Source organism: Crassostrea angulata, chromosome 9 (assembly GCF_025612915.1).
Source record: "Crassostrea angulata isolate pt1a10 chromosome 9, ASM2561291v2, whole genome shotgun sequence".
NCBI classification, from domain to species: Eukaryota; Metazoa; Mollusca; class Bivalvia; order Ostreida; family Ostreidae; genus Magallana; species Magallana angulata.
Genome location: NC_069119.1, coordinates 23,743,690 through 23,768,186, shown reverse-complemented (window position 1 = coordinate 23,768,186; position 24,497 = coordinate 23,743,690). Strand labels below are relative to the sequence as shown.

The 24,497-nt window shown below is 32.7% G+C and overlaps 2 protein-coding genes across 4 annotated transcripts; both read right to left on the bottom strand.

Moving 5' to 3' along the window:
- Positions 1-1,689: 1,689 nt before the first annotated feature.
- On the bottom strand, positions 1,690-17,396 carry LOC128163956 (uncharacterized). 3 transcript variants are annotated; one of them, XM_052827654.1, is made up of 19 exons: positions 17,332-17,396; positions 10,757-10,825; positions 10,060-10,152; positions 9,710-9,799; positions 8,686-8,814; positions 8,138-8,227; positions 7,740-7,859; positions 6,867-6,956; positions 5,855-5,965; positions 5,473-5,613; positions 5,130-5,183; positions 4,940-5,020; positions 4,521-4,839; positions 4,054-4,248; positions 3,728-3,918; positions 3,489-3,584; positions 2,680-3,182; positions 2,420-2,497; positions 1,690-2,302 (listed from the first exon to the last, which is right to left on the bottom strand). In XM_052827654.1, exons 2-19 carry the CDS (start codon positions 10,774-10,776, stop codon positions 1,989-1,991), a joined length of 2,715 nt encoding a protein of 904 aa, XP_052683614.1. In that variant the 5' UTR covers positions 10,777-10,825; positions 17,332-17,396; the 3' UTR covers positions 1,690-1,988. The 3 variants fall into 3 exon arrangements, with proteins under 3 accessions (XP_052683614.1, XP_052683612.1, XP_052683613.1); XM_052827652.1 differs by lacking the exon at positions 17,332-17,396 and adding an exon at positions 14,225-14,487; XM_052827653.1 differs by lacking the exon at positions 17,332-17,396 and adding an exon at positions 14,225-14,487 and having other exon boundaries at positions 5,473-5,610.
- Positions 17,397-17,789: 393 nt separating this feature from the next.
- Positions 17,790-24,497, bottom strand: LOC128162459 (adenosine receptor A2b-like). Its single transcript, XM_052825669.1, has 2 exons — positions 24,435-24,497; positions 17,790-20,279 (listed from the first exon to the last, which is right to left on the bottom strand). Exons 1-2 carry the CDS (start codon positions 24,455-24,457, stop codon positions 19,139-19,141), a joined length of 1,164 nt encoding a protein of 387 aa, XP_052681629.1. The 5' UTR covers positions 24,458-24,497; the 3' UTR covers positions 17,790-19,138.

Below are 24,497 nucleotides of genomic sequence, written 5' to 3'. Positions count from 1 at the left end.
CTAACTTCGTCTACCAGCCGAAAGGCACTGCCGATGAATATTTGCTGAAATGTTACAGTACTATCAAACTACATCTACCAGTAAAAACGGTGACCTCATGTCGTAGCCCGACAATTCCCTTCACTGAATATCTGCATGACATGCCCGTGTAAATACATTTATTAGGTAAATAGGACAATTTTTACCGACAAGTTGCAAGTTTTGAACCGATCCATCTAGAACCAACGGAAGTGAGGGTTTATCGCAAGGAAGACAACTCCTAGAGATTTACGAAATTGCATGGCAAACTCGTAAAAAGTACAATTCATAAGAAGTATGAATTCTAATCAAGCCGCGAAGAACTGGAAACTTTATATCGTCTTGGGAACTGGAAAATCTAAAAGAAGGCACTCATACTGAGTTTATCACAATGGAAGACATAAAAGAGAAAATAAAGAAATTAATGTTACGAGTTATCTTCCTTGTGATAGACCCTTACTTCCGTTGATTCTAGATGTACGAAGTTAGAAACCATCTTGCATTATATACACAGAGGGACGGATTTTTTTTAAATGTTTTTTTTATGTAATTTTGGACAATGAATGAATAAATTAGATTATAAATATGTTATAAAAGGATAATTTTATAGAAAAGAAAAATAAAGTCCCGGGGGTCTTTGTATTAGGGCGGGGGGGGGGGGGGGGGGTCGAACCTGTCCTCAAGCACCTGTGATGTGACTCCTGTAAAAAAAGATGTACACCGAATATTGATATTTTTAAAATATCGCAAAGTGTATGATTGGTCCCTCTTATTATCTTAAACACTTAATTCTCTAAGATCTACGTTATTTAGATTCCGTCATTTTATAACAAGTTTTGCAAGGTCGGAAGTTGGTCGGTAAGAGCGCTTTTGCCGTCGCTTTCTTGCTAATCGTGTCCCAAAAATACATATAACAAAAACAAGTATTCCTTTTAAGGGAATGGTCGGTGTGTAATATCATTGGTCGGCTCTGTTAAATCATGTCCAAAAGCATTACGGCACATGCAATAAACCTGATAAATAAATTATATCGCACCATTTTGTTCATTTCGAAATATCAAAACATGAATAGACTTAACTTTTAGAAAGCATTGATGAAGTTTTCCAGTCAATTTTTGATACGTCGATCAATAGAAAAATTATCTTCATTTCTTAAGGTCAAGATCTAGTAAATGATTCCAGAGTGTCTTTATGGTGCTAGAACCATTATGACGTCATAATTGATTTGATGAATCTTTTCCCGTATTTTACGGCTTTAAGGAATTAGGTAGAAAATAAAACAATATTTTGACATTATATATTTAATCAAGATAAAAGTAACCCCGGTACCTATATTTAATTTGACATCATTTTAAAAAGGAGGTCAAGGGCTTCTTTAATTCCGTTTTTGGAGAGATTGTAGGCATTCTAGATATATTTCATTAGTCAAAAATGGACAAAACTCCGAGATTTGTTACTTTTATCCCTCATATTTCATAGAAAATGGTTGTTCAAAACATGATTTTTCATTGTGTTTACCAAAAATATTAGCCCCGGTACACCCTATGAAACAAAGGTATTGATATGAAGCACCATTAAAAGAATTTATATCTTGAATTTCACAAACCTGTAGGCACCTTTCATTTACTAGATCTTGACCTTAATTACATTCAAAATAAATTTATTCTATCAACAAGTCTGATAAATTTTATTTTTAAAGTTGAATAAAAACAATCAACACAGAAATATACATCAAAATTACATGTACAAACGTTAACAAGAATGAAAATGAACAAATTCTGAATTCGCACCATATTTAGTTATAAAATTCAAATATAAACGAAATATAAGCAAAATAAATAATACTTTCACAGACTAAAACACCTTTAAGTTTGCATAAAAGCAAGTCAAATGTCAGTAAAATACAAAAATATCACAGATGATTTCATATTTAATAAGATTTTAAACCAATCAACAGACTCATCAGCAAATCAATCAAAATCCAACTTTGAAAGACCACGCCCATTTTTGTAAACCTCGGACACAACGTTTGCCAAGTCAATTCTTCCGACAGTTTTCAGTGACGATATAAGGAAATCAACCATGGCGGCCCTTGCAGCTTTCCCCCTCCATTCACAAAGAACCCGGAAGATGGTTCGTAATATATCCCCATCGCATTCATCCTTAGCGTTTGCCGTCCAACTTTCACTCACGCCTAACTGTACACCGAGCATGCGCCCGTCTCTCTCCGAGAGAACACGTGACAGGTTCATAATGCTGTCATGTGACAACATCTTCCTTGCAGCTGAAAATTTGATAGATAATATATATATATATATATTAGTGAACTATTTAGGTGAATTCGAAATCAAGATCCAAAACTATTTGATAGTTTGTTTTAAAATTAAAAAAAGAGACAGACCTTCTTCTTTCTGCTTCATTTGTTCCCTAAGGTTGTTGCTTTCATTGTTTTTGTTGAATGTTTTTGCAGTTATTTCGTCTGAAAACAAATATCACAATTTTTTTATTGCATGAAACATTCACAACAGCCCTCAACGAATTGGTTAAAATTCTTAATGATAACTTCATTATTCTGAATTTTCACGAAAACAGTGATTTTTTTAAGAAAACAATTTAAAGAAAAACAATACAGTTTTTGAATTTTTATCATAACATATGAACCTGTGGGTAGCTCGGACAAATCCCGAACGGGAATATTAACACTATGGAATGGATGTGCACAATCCTCTTCATAAAATGCAAAAGCTGCGTACGGTATCTTCTCTTGGTCTCTATGAACTTCCATCGGAATATTCACGTGATTATCTGCACCAATCAAATACGTGATCTTAAACGCATCCGGTGGATCAGCCAACCGCAGTTTAACTTGTCCATCTACTTTCAAAATCAAGGTCTGTTTCTGCCGCAAGGTGATGTCCTTAGACCTGCTTTGTTTAACCTCGATCAGCCCAGCTTTCTCTTTGTTTTCGACATCATCTCGAATCATGTTTTTATCGATGCATTCGATCCAAACAAAGAAGGAGCCTTCCTCTTTGTTCCTCTGTGAATCGTCAATAAACGTACAGATGTTACAGAGCTGAACTAGTCCAAAGATCAACTGGAACTCTTTCTTTACAGTGTCTCTCATGTTAAGGAAGATTTTTCTGATTCTTGCTACGGCTATCCTATGATAGAGGAAAACGAAATGTACATTTAGTCGACTTTTTTCTTCATTTCCAAACAAAATTATTATTGTCGAAAACGCTGTATTTATATATGGCTTGCAAAAGTAAAATTTTCCTGCAGTACTAATATCTCTGTCAAATAACATAATTTTTAAAAGTGAAAATAAATTTAAACCAATATTCATTGATTTTAAGATCATTGACAGCACCAATGACCTTGAATTATTTTCAGCAAATGTGTTAGAAAAACCAAATTGTAGTGTGGCTACTACTGTCACAGTAACCGTATTTACAACTGTAACTTACCCCCAGACACCCTTTGTTTCTACTAGAAATAAGTTTCTGTCTTTTTTAAGACGACATTGCGATTTGTCCAGTACTTGTACTTTCCCCTCTTTAAACCTGTAGAGATGAAAGCACAAAAAAACACTGAACATTAGATTTTCAAAAATAAATGTAATACTCTTATCACATTTTTAAGACAAAGTATCCGGGTTCAAATCTCAACACTTAAGCTCGACAGAGTTTGGCAAAACTGCAAATACCTGATGACAACAAGTTGTGAATCCTGGTCCTCTTCGTCGTCCATGGAAACCTGGACGCTAATGTTTTTGGTGTCATCACACTCTCCGTCCATCCGAATTTCCACAGCATCAGAAACGGCCATGATTCCTCGCACTGAATCCGGGCATTGTTCTTTGAGATTTGCCACCTCCCTTGCATCGTAAGGAATGACCTTGTATAAAAAAGACGAAACTAATTACCTTGAAATGACCATGTAGAATCAAACTCAAGATAACTCCCGTATGGATTAATTAATAACCTTATTTTACTATGCATATATCATCATCTATCTAGTGAAATTTATTACCTTTATTTTTATTTGCTTCGTTTCAGCAACTAATCCAGGAGAAAAAATGACCTTGACATCTGGGTTGACCTCGCTCGTAAAGGTCGTTTCTTCGGGTGTCACTTCACAAGTCTCCGAGAGGATCTCAACGTAGGCAGTGAATGCTTCCAAACATTTGGTCTTAAAGGAAAGATGAGCGCTACTCTCATCAGATTCCTGCAAAAGAGAAAGCCAAACTCGAGTTAATACTTTTTCATAAAGCACAACATTCGCACACTTGATTTAAGTTTCATTAAGCGGTGGATTTTAATGACCATTTTAAACATTTTAAATCTTCTTGAGAAGAATAATACGGTACAGAAATAAAAGGGGAAATTCCAATTTCTAGTCCCCATTTTGTTGCCAAAAAAGTAACAATATCATTGGAAAGTGCAGAAATGTCCAAATTTAATTAAAATGTTTTTAATTTCAAACAGTTTAAAATATACCTCATTCACTGTCTCCACCTCTTTCCATTCGCCGTCCTGTTTTGCGATAACTTTAATAGTCTTGTTCTTAGTGCTGGACAAAGGAACGTATGTGAAATCGATCTCAACTTCCGCCGACGTCCGTAACGGTCCATTTCTGACGACGTAGACGTCAGACACAAGCACCTGGTCGGAGGTCAAGGGAATCTCGTCCAACCATGTATCGCGATCTCTCATTGGACAAGAGCCAAGGGAGCAGTTAGCAACCTCAGTGTAAACATCCGGTTTGTAGTAGATTGTTGCGTCACTTCCGTTTGGATCATCAATACAGACTGTTACTCTAGAAATAATCACCATAAATGTATAATAATGTAAACTGTGTCATTATAACATATTAATTTCAATGGATGAATTTAAAAAGTTCTATCTAGCTGACTTACTTTCCATTTTCACAAATCTTGTCTACGACACCTGTGTAAACATTGGCCAATTTGTTGATAGCCTGCTGATCATTTTTGCAGCTGTCAATAAGATGAACAGAATTTATTGCAAAGAAAATAATGTTAAAAACCAGGTTATGGTGATAAACTGGGGACACAAAATTCGATCATTTGAGTATACATATCTTACCTGTCGTCTGTTTCTCCACCTTCAGTGTTTTGTTCGTTTTTCTCAATAACGTATCTAAAAAAGGGAAATAAAAAATATCAAAAACCTTAACATTAATAAATACATGTTCAACAAATGTTTTCTAATTGGAGCTTTGTATACACATGACACTTAAAATTGCATCACTAAAATTGTATTATATCACATCTTATTAACCATGCCGTTTACAAAAATAATTATCATATAAAGACATTTCGAAACGTCAACAATGAAGATAAGTAAAACTTAGCATATAGTCGGATTTTCTTTTCCAACTGATATACTAGTAATTAACAAGTACTTTATCAGCACATTGAGTTCTTACTGGTTACTGAGCTCCATTTGCAGGGCATCAAGCTGAGTCAGCAGATTATTGAGGCTAGCTGTGACGTCAGTGCTCTCCTTGACTGGTTCAGGGTCTTTATTTTCTTTCTCTGTCTCTTCGGTTCCTTCCTCCTCCTTGCTTCTATCACAATAAATTGTTACGTCTAATCATATTAAGTAATTTTAATTAGTGTATTACCAGTATATCAATTAATGATAAATGTGATACATAGTTTCTTTTATTCCTTTATTTTGACGTTTCACATGGCAAGTATGCAAATTTTTCAAGACATACGAAAAAAAACACACTTTAAAAATTGAATCATGGTAATGTAGAGAGAGAGAGAGAGAGAGAGAGAGAGAGAGAGGGGGGTCGTCGTTACTCTGTGGTAGGTTTATCCTTAGGCTGTAGGACGTTCTGGGCCACGTGATGTACACTGAACAGTAACCACATCGTCATGTCCAGTAGGCTGTCCTCGGACACCTTCAGTGATCTGGTTGGTATCGAAACATACATGCATAGTTTTGTAGTTTTAGGATTAATAGATAATACAGTTGCCCATTTGACAGCTTCATCAGGTTTTGTAGACCATGTTATTTACAGTTAACACAGATGCTTATTTTACAACTTATAATCAAAGTACTGAAGTACTGACGGGAGTTGATTTTATCGATTATCATTTATTCAAAATCAACGATATGTGATTTTGCATGGCAAGTAGTATCAGTAATCGAAATATTTCTGAGAATTTGTATGAATCCAGGCAAGATTGAACTCTTGTCTTGTTCAACCAAACGCTCAGCTGCCTCCGTTTATCTCCGACAAGCAAGAGAGACTCTGTTTTATCGGATATTAACGGAGACAGCCAAGCGTCTGGTTGAACGAGACTACATTGAACTCTAGCGTAGGAATACATACGACTTTAAAAAATATCTAAATTGTTTGTACAATTTAAAATCTTATTATTTTCATGGTATTAATAAATAAGTTTTCATGAAAAACAATGCTTCAGAATACATAGCATTGAATTTATCGATTATTTTCAAGAACTAAGTGTTGTCAGCGGTATTGATTTGTGCTTAGGTCCAAACACTGTATCACGTTCGCTTTGCCCGAGTAAGTGCATAGGAGAGTTGATTAAAATCAACTCCCAAAAAGTAAATGGTAAAATGGTTTAAGGTGCATTGAGACTCTGGTAAGAAATGTAACTCTCATGAGAGTGTGATACTTCATAAAAATAATTAATAGATAGTACAAGAACATACAAGATACAATCAGAGAACACTTTCCAAAATATATTGATTTCTTGGATTTTTAATACAACAATAATCCGCGTAAAAACACCTTAAAATCGATAGGTGACACGTGGTTATCTGTAAATAAAAGTAACTCACGTTTTGATGACGGCTTGTATCAATCGACTCAACGTGTCTGCTGTGTTGTTCATTTCCTGTGTTGCCTTTTCTTTGACGTCACTTCCACAACTGCAAGTTATTATTTTCTATTGTTATACTTTCATGTTAAATACTGAAATCTGATTGGTTAAGACGCAGTAAATAATATTTACTATTACCCTCAGCGTTAGCAACGCACTTGGCAACGGGTAACATTAAAAAATGTTACATGCGCGAAAATTATGCGCGTACGGTTCGCTGTAGAATTCACGTTTTTCCTAAATAAAAGCAGTAAAATTTTCTTAAAAATTTTAAAAAAGACATTCAGTATAACAAATTAAATAGTGCCTATTTGGGAGGATAACAGTTGAAATTGACACCCCTCGAAAACCATTGTCAGCCTCCGCTTCGCGTCGGTTGACAATGGTTTTCTCGGGGTGTCAATTTCAACTGTTACCCTCCCAAACAGGCACTATTTATATAATATTAAGCAGATATTTATTAATGAGGTTATTATAATTATTGTGCTGCCGTCAGATTAGCAATATTATATAATAACGTTCAGTGTACATAGCTGCTCATTAAAAACGTGTAAAGGTTTTCTTTCAAATTTTCTGCACTTATTGTTACTAAACACAGAGAGATGCTAGTATCCCTTGCTTATCACCAAAAAGAATTGTTACTAAACACAGAGAGATGCTAGTATCCCTTGCTTATCACCAAAAAGAATTGTTACTAAACACAGAGAGATGCTAGTATCCCTTGCTTGTCACCAAAAAGAATTGTTACTAAACACTGAGAGATGCTAGTATCCCTAGCTTATCACCAAAAAGACTTGCTTCGCTTTGTATACCTAAGTAATACGCGGCTTACTTTTCTGGAATTGGGTGCTCCGTTAAATTAACGGTCATGGCGGTAAATTTGACACAAGCAGAACATGTATTCGATATTTTCTTGGCAAGCTGTTCAAATTCACTCTGGTTTTCCCAATACCTGCAGAAATATCATTGTGAAATATGTATACACTCAATTACATGTATATTCATGTACGTGTACCATTACAGAGTAATCACCGAGACTGTAGTTCTTATCCTAGAAACTGAAATGATCTTTAAATTCACAAAAAATGATGTCCAGGTGTATTGATGAAACCACAGTATTTCAATTAAGCCTCGTTATAAATATGATAACGAATCACGATTATTTTTGCCAATTGAAGATGTTCGGCCCTTTGCTATGACCGTGTTTTACTGTACTGTAACATGACTTACTGCTCTACTAGCGGTATCATCAGATCTACAGTCGCTGAGGCACAGCTGGACCACAGCTCAAGTATGTCCAGTACTGTCTTGTTGTAGTACCTGTAAAAACAGATACGATTTTGAACCATTTTAACAAGAGCTTGGACTTTGGATTGTGTGTCAAACAGCAATGTGAGGTAGGTCTGTCTATTTCATTGCTGGCCACTCAGCCATGGCCTTTTGAAATCAACAAGATTCGTCTGGTGTTTGAGCCAAAAATACGCTATCGGTACATACTTTGCTTGAAACCGCGTCATTGTTAACTTGTTTTGACGCAAAAAATAGATGGCTACGCCCTACTGAGAGTCCAGGGTATTGTTAAAATGGTTCTAAGTCATTTAAATGCTACACTGGGTATCAATTCATTTCCTCTCTCTTTGATATTTTTAACAAATTTTTAACGCTTTTTTACGACTTTTCTGTCTAACTATAATAACTGTCCTGCATGGTTTTATTGCTACTGGGTTTTTTTTTATTTCGGAAAAAAAAGTCTTCAAAATGATGGTCTATTATATTACTTTTTGACCACTTCCTCCTCGTCATAAATGTTGGAGATGTATTCCTTGTGATCTTGGGCCATGACGTTTATAGTTGTACACAGTTCGTCGTACACCGCTGATAATTTATCCGCCTCTGCAGCATCCAAACTGAAAACACAATTTTTGCCATTGAAACAGTTTGTTCTCGACGATGAAAATGCTTCGAGTCAACAAACCTGACTTCTGACGCTTCACCTTTTTCAATGAATTTGTCCTTTTATTAACACTGGCATATGACCTTGACCTCATATTCATCAACAGACATACAAAAGGACGGACAAATTACCGACCTACAGACATCCTCAAAAGACATAACACAATTTATCTTATAACTTTATGGTGAGAGGTTCAAGTTTTATAAATGTTTCATAGAATTGTCATTTAAGGTCAGAAGACACGTTCCTCGACATCTTTTTACATCTCTTCGTACATTAGAAATTGGTTTCAAAATCATGAGGTTAATATGTACCTTTCTGTGCTCTTCTACGATTGGAGATAAGTTTGTATTTTCAATTAGATTATATAGGAAATTGCATATTCTTGTATCTTGCACAAATGCCAGGTAAGGTATCCTAATTTTTTGCAAGAAAGCTTGTCAAAGTAGACGTAAATCAGTAACAAATTCCTGGAAAAAGTTACATAAAATTGAGAAACATTTCGTGCATCCTTAACGTTTGAATTTTGAACGATTTGTTCAATCATCAGAAAGGTTCGATAACTCTCAATTCCGGAAACTGGTCGGTTATGTAATAGATTTTGCATTTTATATTAAAAAATGCACATGTATAATGGTCCAGTAAATAAATGTATATCTCACGTAATGATAAATGATAACCATTTGTTGACAGCTGATCAATGTTAAAACAAAAATCATCCTCGAAACCTTCATGCATAAATTAACCGTTCTAAAATTTCAAGCTATTCACTTTTTTTTTAAACATATCAGATGTGAACACATGCTATAACTTTGTAAAACATGTTTACATAGATTCCATTTACTGACCTGGATAAGTGAGATATTTTCCCTTTCAGCTTTGTGCACACTCTTAGGCAACTAGGCAGACCCACATCCTCTGTCTGGCGCCATCTTTGTCTGGAGAGATATAAAATCGTTAACATAACATTCACATTTTTAAGAAAGAGAAGTTTTTTTTAATAAGAAGATATTATATAATATGTATTCGTATTCATTATATGGAATAATATGTATTAATTTTCAAAATTATAAAAAATTTAATCAATATTAAATATTTGGCTAGCATATATGATATGCCTGTGATGGCTTCATGAATATAAATTTCGCCAGAAATAGTTCTCGCGAAAAGTAACCATCTCGAGCTTTTCATACCTTACCTGTGAGTTAATGAAGAGTCGGATATGGATGCCCTGATTCTCTCGATTTCTTCTCTGAGAATTATTAATGGGTCATCTTTCTCGTCTGTTTGCCTATCAAGGAAGACAATTCGCTAATTTGAAATTTATACTGTTAGTCGTTTAATTAAGTCGTAGCTTCATCAAAGACCAATGCGTAGAAAGAAAAGAAACTTTTTAAATCCGTCGGATTTGGATTAAAATAACGATAAGAGGTTTGTATGAAAGTCGACCGAATTATTATTGAACCATTCAATAACAATATCAACTTTTAACAGAGAGGTTAATCCTTTCACTGGCAAAGATTCAGTTTATAGCTTTTACTGTGTTTACTTATTATTTTAATAAAATCGATCTGTTTTAAACACATGAAGACAAAAAAAAATCAATGACCGAACAAAACCAAAAATAATATTATGATTAATATGAAAATTTAAAAAGATAAAACAAAAACAAATAAACGGCAACAATTAAAGATGATTTAAAATAAAACAGGACGAAAATACTGTTTGGCTTGCTTTTACGGTGAAGCAACTAAAAGGATATATTAAAGGTATCGTAATAAAATTGCTGTTATAATTGACTGATGAAAAATAATACTTTAATTTGTCAAAATTATCAATTTATTGTAGTGAACTTTCTATGAGTATATATTGTCATTTTTTTTAAAGCTGCTAACCTTTGACCTCTTTTTGTCATATTTCCTTCCTGTTTTCTAGCTTTCCTTTCCCTCTCCTTTTTTCGAGTGCTGTTAAAAACAAAAAATAAATTATTAATATTATCTATGAAATAGTTCAAATCCTAATATTTGTTACAAAGAAAAAAAACAATCTTTTCTTTAGAATCAAGTACATGTATATATTATAACATATAGATGTAGTTATTAAACCTTAAATAGAACTTTTATTTTCTGTTTAACGTTTAACTTATTTCGAGAACGGCAAATTGAATTTTGTATGTTTTGAACGAAACTGAGAAATATGAAATGAATATATGTAGGTATCTAACAATAACTATAGTAACGCTGGTCATATATAGATGTTTAGAACCATTTTAACAGGACCTTGGACTTTGGGTAGTTGAGTCAAACGGCAATGTGACGTAAGCTTTTCTGTTTCATCGTAGGCCCCTCAGCCATGGCTCTTTAAAATCAACAAGATTTGTCTGGATTTTGAGCCAAGACTACGCAATCGGTGTATATTTCGCTTGAAACCAGCGTCATTTAAACTAAATAGATCATTTCATCCTACTGAAAGTCCAAGCTCTTGTTAAAATGGTTCTTACTATAACTCTATCAGATGCGCGTGTAAAGCAGTGTGAGTGCTCGTGAGCGCTCGCCGAAATTTGCGTTACAGAGGCATGTTCAGGAGAGCGGATGCTGCGAGAGCTCGCCAAAATTTGTGTTGCATACAGGTTTAGAGAATTTTTGCAAGCGCTCACGAGCACCCGCGCTGTATAGGTAATTATGGCAAGCGCTCACGAGCACCCGCGCTATATAGGTAATTATGGCAAGCGCTCACGAGCACCCGCTCTGCTGAACATGCCTCTCGTCAGTGTTGTCTCCATGGCGCATGCGCATTTAGAAACGAAACATGAAATATTTATACAAGTGTTCTTGGTTCCCCAACTAATAATGATCTTTTATTCATCATTCATTCGTTCGAATTGGAAATAATCGATTTAAAAGAACAATTCCATGACGCGGAGAAAGCGCTGGGGTAAAGCAGACCTTGGTTTAATGGCTTCATGTTGAAATGAGCTGAGATCGATGCTGCAGATTTGTTCAAACAAGTTTTCAAAAGAATCAAACATGCATGGGAATGAAGGTTTGTTTGCGTTGTGTGCATGTTTATCTTCTGGATAACAGGGCGTATAGATTTTTTTAAAGAAGATTTAAGGTCTGATTTGTTTTTGTCAAGGTCAATTTAATATTTTGACTTCCACCTTAACGTTCCTGAGCGAGAAACGTCAAATGAGAAATGAAGCATAAAGAAATATTTCCTTGTATAGTTCAATATTTATTAGAATTAAACACAGGATTGTTTTTTAAAAATATAAACTAGCTAAACCTCGAAATTTTTCATACATTTTTCATTTTTGCAACATCTGTCTGATTTTTTAACATCAGTAGACATTAATTTTTAATTAAACATTGTTGTGTACATCACAAAGCTAAACATAAGTCAAGTCTACTATTGAACATGTAATCTATAATGTTGTGAAATTAATTAACATTACTTTAAGAATAACTTTAAGCTGTCTTAAACAATAGTTTTTCTTTGGAGATTGTAAATTTATGAATTCTGAACAAACTCTGTAAGAATTCTAGATCTTACGCCAAGATTTAATAAAAGGACTAATATTTCCATTGTAATTATGCATTGTTTGAACTAAAATTTATCTGCTTTCTCTATGTGAATAAAAGAAATACAAATTCAAAATGTTATACAATATATTACATACATACTGTATAAACAATCTTATTTTATTTGTTTTTTTTTTTAGAAACAATTACAAAAAGGATTGGTGTGTTTCAAAACAGAACACAGAATATCAAATAGATGTACAAAACCTTATCACCTACATGTAAATGCTGCCTCACTTGGTCTAAAATATTACGCTCACCTGGTACATCTCTAAGTATATGTATTGTAATATTTATGTATATCATATGTTCGTTAAGTTTCAAATCGTAACAATATACAGTTTCCTGTGTAACAAACTGACAATGCACCCCCTCCTCCCCCAAAGAAAAGGGGGGGGGGGGGGGCTAATTGCATAAAATGTCAACAAATCTTCAAATGAAAGACAGGCAAGTTTCTCTCTGAAGGAGTTCGTGTAACAGGATCAATCGATGAACTGGTAGCTTAGTATAAGAGGTACATGAACCAATTTATTTCATCATACTATGGATGTCACAACTATGTCAATCAAACCCCGAGGGTAGGGCAATATATTTTTATAGAAATCTAAGTCTTAATCTTACAATGGGTGAAGATTGTTTTGAGTATCAGAAGAACCCTATAACTTAACAATAAACGGTCGTAAAGTTTAAATTACCAAGTTGTTTCTTTGTATGGATAAATCAAAGGTTTGTTATATTGCACCACCTTTTACCCGTATCCAATAAAAACAATCGATCGACAACAAATTTGTTAAATAACCTAGTTGCTATGCATATGTCTTGAAAGTTTACATTTGGATAATTAATACGAAGTATTTTATCTACCCACATTTGATATAATGTCAATAGTTTTATCTCTGTGTTATTAAATCTCGGCTGATCTTTAATATGTACACCAACTCGTCTGCCAATTCATATTTCCCATATCAAAAATCAAAATGGAAATCTAAATGCGCTGTTATTGAGCAGGATTTAAATACCAAACAGAAAATTAAAAATCCTACTTGATCCCCTCTGTATTACTGGAGACATTTTTGTGATTTCGGTTTTTAAAATTAAAATATAATGTAGACAGTTCGTAAAGAATGTTTCGGGTGCATGCATATGCATCAACTGTTACGATCAGTGAAAATACACTTTTTTATATATGCAGTTAGCAATTGATAGATTTTTTGCAGGATCGATGGAAAAAAAATCAACACTTTACACTTAATTATGTGCAGTTAAGCCATATTTCCAATATATCACAAATCAAGCAAACAGTGTTAATGAATATTTAATCATTCGTTCGAAAAGTTTTTCCTTGCGTGATTATCTCGACATATACAAGTTATTTAGATGCATCTACTGCAATGCACATTTTGTAATGAACAGAAAGAAACGTTTTCAGAATTGGGACTTTTCAGATAATTAAGCGATATGCTTCGAGTTTCCTTCCCTTTTAGCAACATGATAGATATATACAGTTTTCTGTAATATGGGGTATCCGTATCGGAAAGGGTGTGATCGGGATGAAAAATTAAAAAAAAAAATACATATATTGTACCTGCTTCCCTGAATTTTGATAAAACTTAATCTTCGTCATTTGAGATGAAATAGAGAAAAACGCTGACCCCCCTCTCCTCCCCACCCTTCCATCACCCGTACCCCCCACCCCAAGAAAAGCACGAGTATCAATTTTTTTCTTTGTGCAAAACTCAAGAAAAAGCAAATATTTAACATGACTTATACTAATTCTCTTACCTATAAAAAGACGCCGCCATCTTTGTAGTAGGATCGAGAGAAAAAAAATATCCACGAACGAATGAGAGAGAGATTCCTGTAGCTAGGTGTAACTCACCACGTGTTATATAGAGAGAATGAGATTTATAATTAAACGGAATTAGGGGTGTATAGGAGTTTATATGACTGAGAGTGTATTTACATTTTAAACTTCATGTGCAGTCGATCGGCTGGTAGAGAATACACTTCGGATTTTAAAAACCTCTCCAAGTGGGTCTAGCTATATGACTGAATCGCGGGCGAAGAGGCTTACATATACGCGGTAAAAGGATTTATTCGGCTGCCAATTATTCCTGGGGAGATTTAAAATTATAGATTTCTGAAATTTGTACGTATATATAGCGTATATCTGAACAACAAAAAAAAGGGAAGAGAAGGATGTATAGAATATCTACGGCTGAAAAATAAGATTGCTTTGTATTTACTATAGGCGGTGAGATTCAATCTCATGTAATCTATTCTGTAAGCCATTTATATGTCTGGAACCCCGGTCTTTTTAATGTGATGTAATGTGAAGTGGTTCTTATGTATACGTACGGAGTCTCGTCACACTGCATGATCGATTGGCACTTCACGGTCACAATGGAAATTAATACTGTTGATGCCTAATATTTGTACTATTAAAGAGAAATGTATTGATTTTGATTGGTGTATTCCTCCTTAAGAACGCCGCCTGGAGATATTTGCCGAAATGGTTTCATGCAGAGAGTAGAATCATTTTAACAATAGCTTGGACTTTAGGTAGTTGTGTCAAACTGCATTGTGACGTGGGCCTGTCCATTTCATTGCGGGCATTACAGCTATGGCTCTTTGAAATCAACAAGATTTGTCTAGCCTTTGAGCTAAGACTACGCATTCGGTGTGTATTTCGCTTGAAACCTGCAGCGTCATTTTAACTTGTTGTGAGGCAAAAAATGGATGGTTACATCATACTAAAAGTCAAAGGTTGTGTTAAAATGGATCTAAGATGATTGCAATTATATTATTGGCCTAACGGTATATTTTTTTCAGAGGGTTGGGCGGTAGTGGTCATTTTATTTTGGATTATATTGATATCTTTAAGAAGAAGAATATTGTATATTAAATATATAGGAAATATTCAAATTTTAAAGTTACAATATTTTAAATTGTCTTTACTAAATTTATAGTTTAAGTTTAAGTTTCAAGAGGTCTAGGTGGTCAACAGACCATCATTTTTTTTTATTTAAATGATTTAAAAGATATGAACTATTATTTAGAAAGAAAAGCAAATCATATCGTTTACGCTGTAGCTGTGCAATTTAAATTTTGCTATTTTGCTATTAAATCTTTATGCAGAACCCTTCTTCTTATGGAGATTGATTTGATTTGAACATAATTTAATGCATCATATATTACAATGGCACAAGTTTTAAAAACTTAATTCGCCCTCTCCCTACTTGTTGAACAACAAATACAATATTATTGCAAATACGTCTCAGATTGTACTTATAGAATAATAAAATACACCAAAACTTAGAAAATTGATAGTAAAAGTTAGTGTTATTTAATAATATAGTTTAATATGTATATATGCAAGTATGAATGAGATAAATAAATAAAAATAGATAAGCAATATAGATGTTTTCAACAAAATACTTTTGTTATTCGAGATTAATAATTAAAAAAATGCTTAATATGATTTTGCAAAAAACACCGTCGTTGTTTGTAATTGAACAGTGCATTTATAAATTAGCACAGAACTCGGTTTTTTATTGTGTTGATATTCAAAAGTGTATTGATCATAGAATTACGTGTATCTTATTATAGGAAAGACAACTCAGTTTTTACTTTGATTTATTTTTAGAATAATGTCTTATTTCAGCCTAATTTTCCATGTTTAGTTAAGGAAATATATTATTATAAAAAACATTTTAAGTGTCATATGTGATGCACATGTTGTTAAATCATTCAATCTATGAACAAGAACTCTTTTAGATTAAATACAAGTAGGTCGTTGTGTTGATATTCAAAAGTGTATTGATGATAGAATTACGTGTATCTTATTATAGGAAAGACAACTCAGTTTTTACTTTGATTTATTTTTAGAATAATGTCTTATTTCAGCCTAATTTTCCATGTTTAGTTAAGGAAATATATTATTATAAAAAACATTTTAAGTGTCATATGTGATGCACATGTTGTTAAATCATTCAATCTATGAACAAGAACTCTTTTAGATTAAATACAAGTAGGTCGTTGTGTTGATATTCAAAAGTGTATTGATGATAGAATTACGTGTATCTTATTATAGGAAAGACAACTCAGTTTTTACTTTGATTTATTTTTAGAATTATGTCTTATTTCAGCCTAATTTCCCATGTTTAGTTATAAGGAAATATATTATTATAAAAAACATTTTAAGTGTCATATGTGATGCACATATTGTTAAATCATTCAATCTATGAACAAGAACTCTTTTAGATAAAATACAAGTAGGTCGTTGTGTTGATATTCAAATGTGTATTGATTATAGAATTACGTGTATCTTATTATAGGAAAGACAACTCAGTTTTTACTTTGATTTTTTTTTTAGAATTATGTCTTATTTCAGCCTAATTTCCCATGTTTAGTTATAAGGAAATATATTATTATAAAAAACATTTTAAGTGTCATATGTGATGCACATATTGTTAAATTATTCAATCTATGAACAAGAACTCTTTTGAATTAAATACAAGTAGGTCTATTGTACAGAGAGAGAGAGAGAGAGAGAGAGAGAGAGAGAGAGAGAGAGAGAGAGAGAGAGAGAGAGAGAGAGAGAGAGAGGAATATAATGATTAGGTGGGTCTATTATAAGAAATTATATATTTTTGCAACTACATTCCAATGCACAAATAAAAATGAAGATAAATACAATGCACCATATACATACGTATTGCATATATTTTACAAATCGGAGTTGAAACAGATGTCAATAGATGTTTCAAAAATTCCCTCCCGGATTGAACAAGCGATTTATTAAGTGTCCCTCTGTTCTTTCTTTATATTTTCCATATGTGTATATTACGTATATATATGTGCGATATATGTACTAAACATGTACTTACCACTGATAAAAATTTGAAAGTCTTCAGTCTTGCAGTCCTTCATAATACATGTATATAATTATGCTTAGTTTTGAATAAAAATATACAACACAGAAAAAACTTCCTTACAAGGTACGATATTTAATATTTACGGTTCAACACCTTAGTTAAGTCACAATTGAAATTCAATCCATTTGTTTGCGCTGTCTGTTAAAAACAGACAGTGCGCACGAATGGATTTCCATTGTGACTTACATGCATATACATGTATTAAACAAAACGTTCCACGCGACTTTTGAAAATCACTGATTCTTTAAGATTTTGTAATTTGTTCTGACATTCGTCTTAATTTAAAGTTTATACAACGATTGGGGCAAATCAAGAATTGGATACTTCTGATTTGTCAAATCTAAAGCAAATTTAATAAGTAAGTAAGTAAGTAAATATTTTATTATAGTGACATGTGTCACTATGTCATAAGTATAGTACAATACAATATTATACATTATCGAATTACACCCGGCCCATTGGACCTATATGTCACTTTGAAATTTTATAATATACAAATATAGTATAATTATACATTTGATTTGAGCGCATGAGTTTACTTTGATTTGTACAGATAACTTTGTCTAACTGAGTAAATCAAATTGAGATACTTGGCAGTTTGTCTTTGTCTTCTTTCCATAATGATATTTAAGTTGACAGTTTCATCTAGATTTTTATATAAGTTTATAGTATGAAAGAAAAAGATTCCATTATTTTCATAAAATTTGCATTGAAAAATAAAATGTTTTTCATCTTCAATCGAATTGCTTTTACGCAGAACACAATAACGTTCTTGAAGAGGTTCATTTCGATAACGACCAGTTTCGACTCTGAGAGGAAGGATTCCACATCTAAATTGTGCCATCAAAGACCGTTCCTGTTTGGTTATGTTCATCGATCGTTACATAGGGTTCTATGTTGTTTAAACGTTACGTATGTCCTAAGTTTCGGTAGAGACCTTGTTTTCAATTTCCATTCGTCTTCATAGTATTTAAATAATTTAGGTTTTACTTCGTTTATATCACAAATACGGATAAAATCAAAATAGGAACACAAATCTAATTTATATAGAATTTCTTTCACTTGTGAGCACCATGTGCTGTTGTTTAATACGATAACTCCACAGGAAAACTTTTTTTGGTAAGACGGTCATCATCTATTTGGATTACTCTGTTCCATCTCTTTAACATAATAAGTAACTTGAAATCATAACAAACTTTCAATTAGATACAAACATGAAATTACAATACTGAAATAACAACACAAACTGTTCATACTGAAATAAAAACACATCAATTTCATGCATATATATCTTGTAAATTAAAACTATATTGTACTACAAATACATCTTACTGTAACATTTACTTTTTTAGAACTAATTTTGTTACTGTACAGTACAATGATAATGTTTTATGCCGGGTATTCTAAGACTTTCAAATTCATTTCAAAGTGGATCTCATGATCCGCAGGCACACATTTGTAAATTTGATAATTTTGGGATTGTCAATATTTATATTAATTTCATATAAATTTTTTTGGCGATTGCCGTGAAATGTAGAAATATAATATCAGTTATTGTGTTCTATTGCCAAACACCGTACCTAATTAATGCATACATATAATTGAATATGTAAACAACTGATATATTTTTTCTAAAAAAAAAATTCACCACACGAACCCCCACCCAAACTTGATTTGAAGACTTATATTTAAATTTTGAATTTACCTGATAGGTGCTAATACATTTGTACATGTACAAAAATGACAATATGAGACACTACTAAATAACAGACAGAGTTTGTTTAGCCACTCGGCTGGTGTTTGAGGTTCCGTTGGTGTGCGACCCGGATGTTGCAAAGATTCTGATGCAAAAAATACGTTTGAGCTGAATTCGAAATTTCTCACTCAGACACGAGTAAATAATGAAATTGGCGGCAAATGTAAGATTGGTCAGACAGTGCATGATGAGGGTGAACTTGGTTTTACTAACGATGCACGTTTTGCACGGTCTTCCATGGGTAAACAGAATCTGCTTGATGATGACTTCCGGTACGGAAACAAGAATGACTGAGGACAAAATGCAGGTGGTGATGACAATCATTCTCCGCGTGTCCCTGTCCGAATTTCCTAGTCTAGATCTTCTGATGGAACGGATTTGCTTGATATTGATCCATATAAACATGACAGTGAGGATTATCAGTACTCCGATTGGCAGGAACGTTGACGCAATGTCGGTGATGACGGCATTGACATCAATGGTTGGTTTCGTCTTCCACGCACAGCCAGTGACGTTAGTACCGGGTGTGATAAGGGACTCGACGCTCAATGGATAAATACCAGAAACGGCCACTATGTACTGCAAGTCGCAAGTGATAGCTATTCCGGTCAAAACGAATACTAGGAAAATCGTTTGACCGTTTTTTAACATAGTGTTGACTTTGAGAGGAAATTTAACGATCAGGTATCGATGAAGTCCGAGAAGTACCGTGAGATACAAGGTCTGGCTTGCGCAGATCTTTGGAATTCTGTTCATCATCAGCATGAAGGGTAAACACCAAGAAAACGGAACGTAGTCTTTACCGTAGTCTAGAACGTAAAAGTAAAAGGAAGGTATGGCTATTGACAAAAGATGGATGTTGTTGAAGATGGCGATCGCTATCAACACAACATGAGTCGGAGAGCGGAAGCCTCCACGAATAAATGCCCAGACCAGTAGGATATTCATCGGAACAATTATGACGGTAAAGATGGGTTGGAAAACGAAATAAGTCAAAAATTTGGAATCGTAGGAATCCATGTCGTGAATGAACACGTGGTACGGTCTCAAAGGTTGGTCGAAATCTGTGTAATTCGTACCATTTTGCCTTTCAAACGTTCTGCCCCCATCCAAAGGAGGAGTCGGTGGCCTAACTCCCTTTGATCTACAAAAGAGATATTTTTGTTTTTGGTTTTGCATAATTATACCGGTATTTTACAATACATAAAAAAAATATCTTTTTTTGGGGTTCGTTTGGTTGGCTGTTTTTTTTTCTTTAAATTGGAGCTAATAAAATATGTGATAATTAATTATATTGTATTTAATGCTCGAATTTTCTTGTCATACCTGCAAAGTGTGAAATTCATCCAGGAGGCTGTGTGGTCAACAAATTACCAATCAAGTTTTTACCTAGATATGACTTATCAATTTTCAGTTATTATTTAGTAAAGAAAACCCCTTATACTTTAATTTAAAATTTTGAACATTATCTTATATACTTAATTATATTAAATTTTGGAGTTCTTCATCTGGAGAAGATAAATTTAATCTAAAATTGGACATGCACTTAATCGGTATTTCCTTGATTGACCGAGTTTTATCAATGACAATGACAATTTCTTTATTCTCTGAACTGCATAAATTACAGTGCTGAGAAAAGTCACAAAAAAATTTGAACAATAATACATATAATACATACAATGCATGCATTGGAGTGACAATACAAAAGTGAAAAAAAAGAAAAAGCGAAAAAAATATGATAAACAATCAACCTAGAGAGCTAACTGTCTCAATTATAACTTTAATGAATTTACACAGATTATTCAACAATTTTTTATTACTAGTATTAAAGAGTTGTTGAAATTTTTAAACATTTGGTTGTGTGTAGAAGTATGAAGGTATGTATAAAACTCTCTTATCTTTAATTGTTATATCTGTACAATGAAATAAATGATGAAATTCATCTCCTATCTCAATACAATACTTTGGTACATATACTGTTTTCACGAGGTATATCGTACCATCTACCTCGTTCTATAGGCAATTTAGCATTACTTGTTGTAAAAGTACAAAAAGATTTCTGATATTTGGATGGCAGATTTAATAAGTATTTTTCCAAGGATAATGTAGTTTCAAAAATTCTATAGTTAATACCTTTTGATGAATTATACATTTCACTATTCCATGACTGCTTAAATTGGTCTAGAAGTATATGAGAAACAGTTTTCTTAAGCCACTGGATATTTACATTTTGTTGATACAAAATAAAAGAAAGACCACAATCATTCAATATTTTAACAATAAATTTAAACCAGGGTCTGTTCATTTTACCCATTGCATATTGTAGTTTTGACGAAACTTTATTATTTTGTGAAAAGACAAGTTTACTCCAAAATGCTATCATGCGGACTTTAACATTAATTATTAGTGGGTATCGTTCAAGTTCCCCATAAACCATATAATTTGGTGTTGAAGACTTTAGGTTTAAGATATGTTTACAAAATTTCAGATGTAACTTTTCAACAAGTGCTATATTACCAAATCCCCAAACATCACATCCATATAGTAGAGTAGGTTTCACAATTTTGTCGAACATTTCTAATTCATAATCAATTGACATATTGTGTTTTCTACATTTGGCTATTACACTATACATAGCTCTAGTAGCTTTTTCACAAAGTTCTTTCACATTGAGTTTAAATGATCCATTTTTACAAACATGTACTCCATGGTATTTAAACTTACCTACAATTTCTAAACTAATGTATCCATACTTAAATGAATGATATACACGTGATCTACCGTTATTAAAAATAACAATTTTTGTTTTATCACTATTAACTTTGAGATGCCAGCTTTTACGATATCTTTGAAAAACATCAAGTTGATGTTCAAGATCATCAGGAGATTCAGATAATAGTATTGTATCATCTGCATATAATAATACAAAAAGTCTTAGATATAAATAACATTTGTTTTCTAATTGATATGATAGTGATGTCAAACCCTCTACATCATTTGTTGATAAAAATTCTTCTGAATCGTTAAGATATAGTGCAAATAAAAAGGTGACAAATTTTCACCTTGTCTAACACCCACTGTACATGGAAACATATCAGAGGTTAAACCCTTGGCAGTTACACAAGATTTTATTCCCTTATACATATTTGTAATAACATTAAAACACTTGCCATCAATATTGTTCAACAAAATTTTGTTCCATAGACCAACACGCCAAACAGAATCAAAAGCCTTTTCAAAATCTATAAAAGCACAAAATAATTTTATTTTAAATGTCTTTGATAATTCTATCAGAGAATATAACGAAAAATTGTGATCAATAGTCGAGTAATCTTTACGAAACCCAGCTTGATTTTTTAAAATAAGTTCTACTCTATTTGCATACTCAGTCAATCTGTCATTGATGATAGAAGTAAATAATTTCACAAGACAGCTTATAAGTGTGATTGGTCTATAGTTTGATGGGTCAGTATTATTACCTTTATTTTTATAAATTGGGATAATGTTTCCATGTATCCACTGTGAAGGTATAATTTCAGTTTAAATATCTTGTTAAATAACTTCACATAAAGATTTAACATAATGTTACATGTATTTTTAATATATTCATTAAAGATACTGTCAATTCCACATGACTTATTATTTTTCAGTGCTTTAATACATCTTATTATTTCATTACTTGTAATTGGCTGATTAATAAAATTATTAAATTCCCCATCAGATAACAATTTCAATTCATCTTCAGATAATACATGTTCACATGGTCCATCATTTTCAGTATTACAGCATTTGTTATAAAAATCAAAAAGATCCTTCAAGTCAGCATTACATGTTGACTTATTACCACAATTGGTATTGAGAATTTTCCAATATTCCTTCGGGTCTGTTGTTCGCAAATACTTTAATCTATCTTTCATAATTGTTCTATGGTGACCTACTGCATGTTTTGGTTTCTTCTTGTATAATCTTTCTTTTTCATACAAATTATCTCTAAATATTTCCATATTTGTTATATAATCTTTTTGCTTTTCTAAAATTTTGTCTTGCAGATTTGCATTCTCATGTTAACCATGGTTTCTTAAAAGCCTTGGGATTTTTATCGCATGAATATAGTTTTTGGGTACCAAAAACTTCTTTTGCACTTTGTGCAAGTATATTACCAGTTTCTTCTACAATACTATTAATATAATCTAAAGATACATGTTCAGTTGTGCAACATATAAGTTTATCTTCCAGACTATTGATAAGAGATATTTTACTATCTACAACATTGTGGTAAGTAACTTTGTCATCAATAACCCATCTTTTTGCAACATCTGTATTCATACATTTGTTTGACAATTCATAATCATTTGTTGAAGTGCATAAACCCGTGTTTATACTTTTAATGGAAGACATTATAACTTGAATTGGATTGTGCACATCTGACAATAGCTCTGAAAAAGGAAGTACCCTCATTTCTGATACATGCTTGATAAAACTTACATTTGCAATACAATAGTCTACTACACTGGAAGATTTACAGGTGTATGCACCATTTTTATCATGTTTGGATCGACCATTCAGAATAAAAATATTACAGGGACCCTCTCTCCCTTTCCCCTAGACTCGAAGGATTTAAAAAAAAGTTTGCTTAAACATATATTAATCGTAATTAATGGTTATTAAAAACACTTGTCATTATATATTCAGTCATATTAAAATTAGATTAAACAAATTGCGCCCCCAACGATACAGTTCAAATTCATATCAAATGTTTTTATTTTTTTGTTAATATTTTTTTTTAAATTGCACAATATTCCCTATCCCAATTCACAATTAATTAACTAACTACTGATATGTCTTGCAGTACAATTACCGGTTTATACCGGTTAAAGACAGTTTTATCTTACTGCTATGTGTAGCTCTAATTTTTATTAACTGAAGTTCTCTTAAGTTTGCAACCCTTTAAAAAAAAAGAGTTGCGTATTTTGTTGCACAATAGATGTAAAAGTAAGCAATTATATAATTTTTTAACATTGTCATCGAGATAGAAAGTAATATAACCTTAACAGATTACGCATTAAGATACTGTTTAAAATATAAATGTACTTATTATTAAAAAAAAAAAGAAGGATGTAAAGTTGAAATTGAATTAAATTAAATCAAAATTAAGTTTTAAGTTTTAAGTTTTAATATCAGCTTAAGCATGCAGTCGCCAACTAGTTAATCTGGGAATTAAATTATTGAATTAATTGTGATCTTATATTCTTTGAGTTATGATACTGGGAATGTAACAAATATATTTTAAAATATTTACCCGAAAACTCCATTTCCTTTCATGGTCGTATTTCAAGCCTGTTCTCTGGTTCTTTGAGATGCG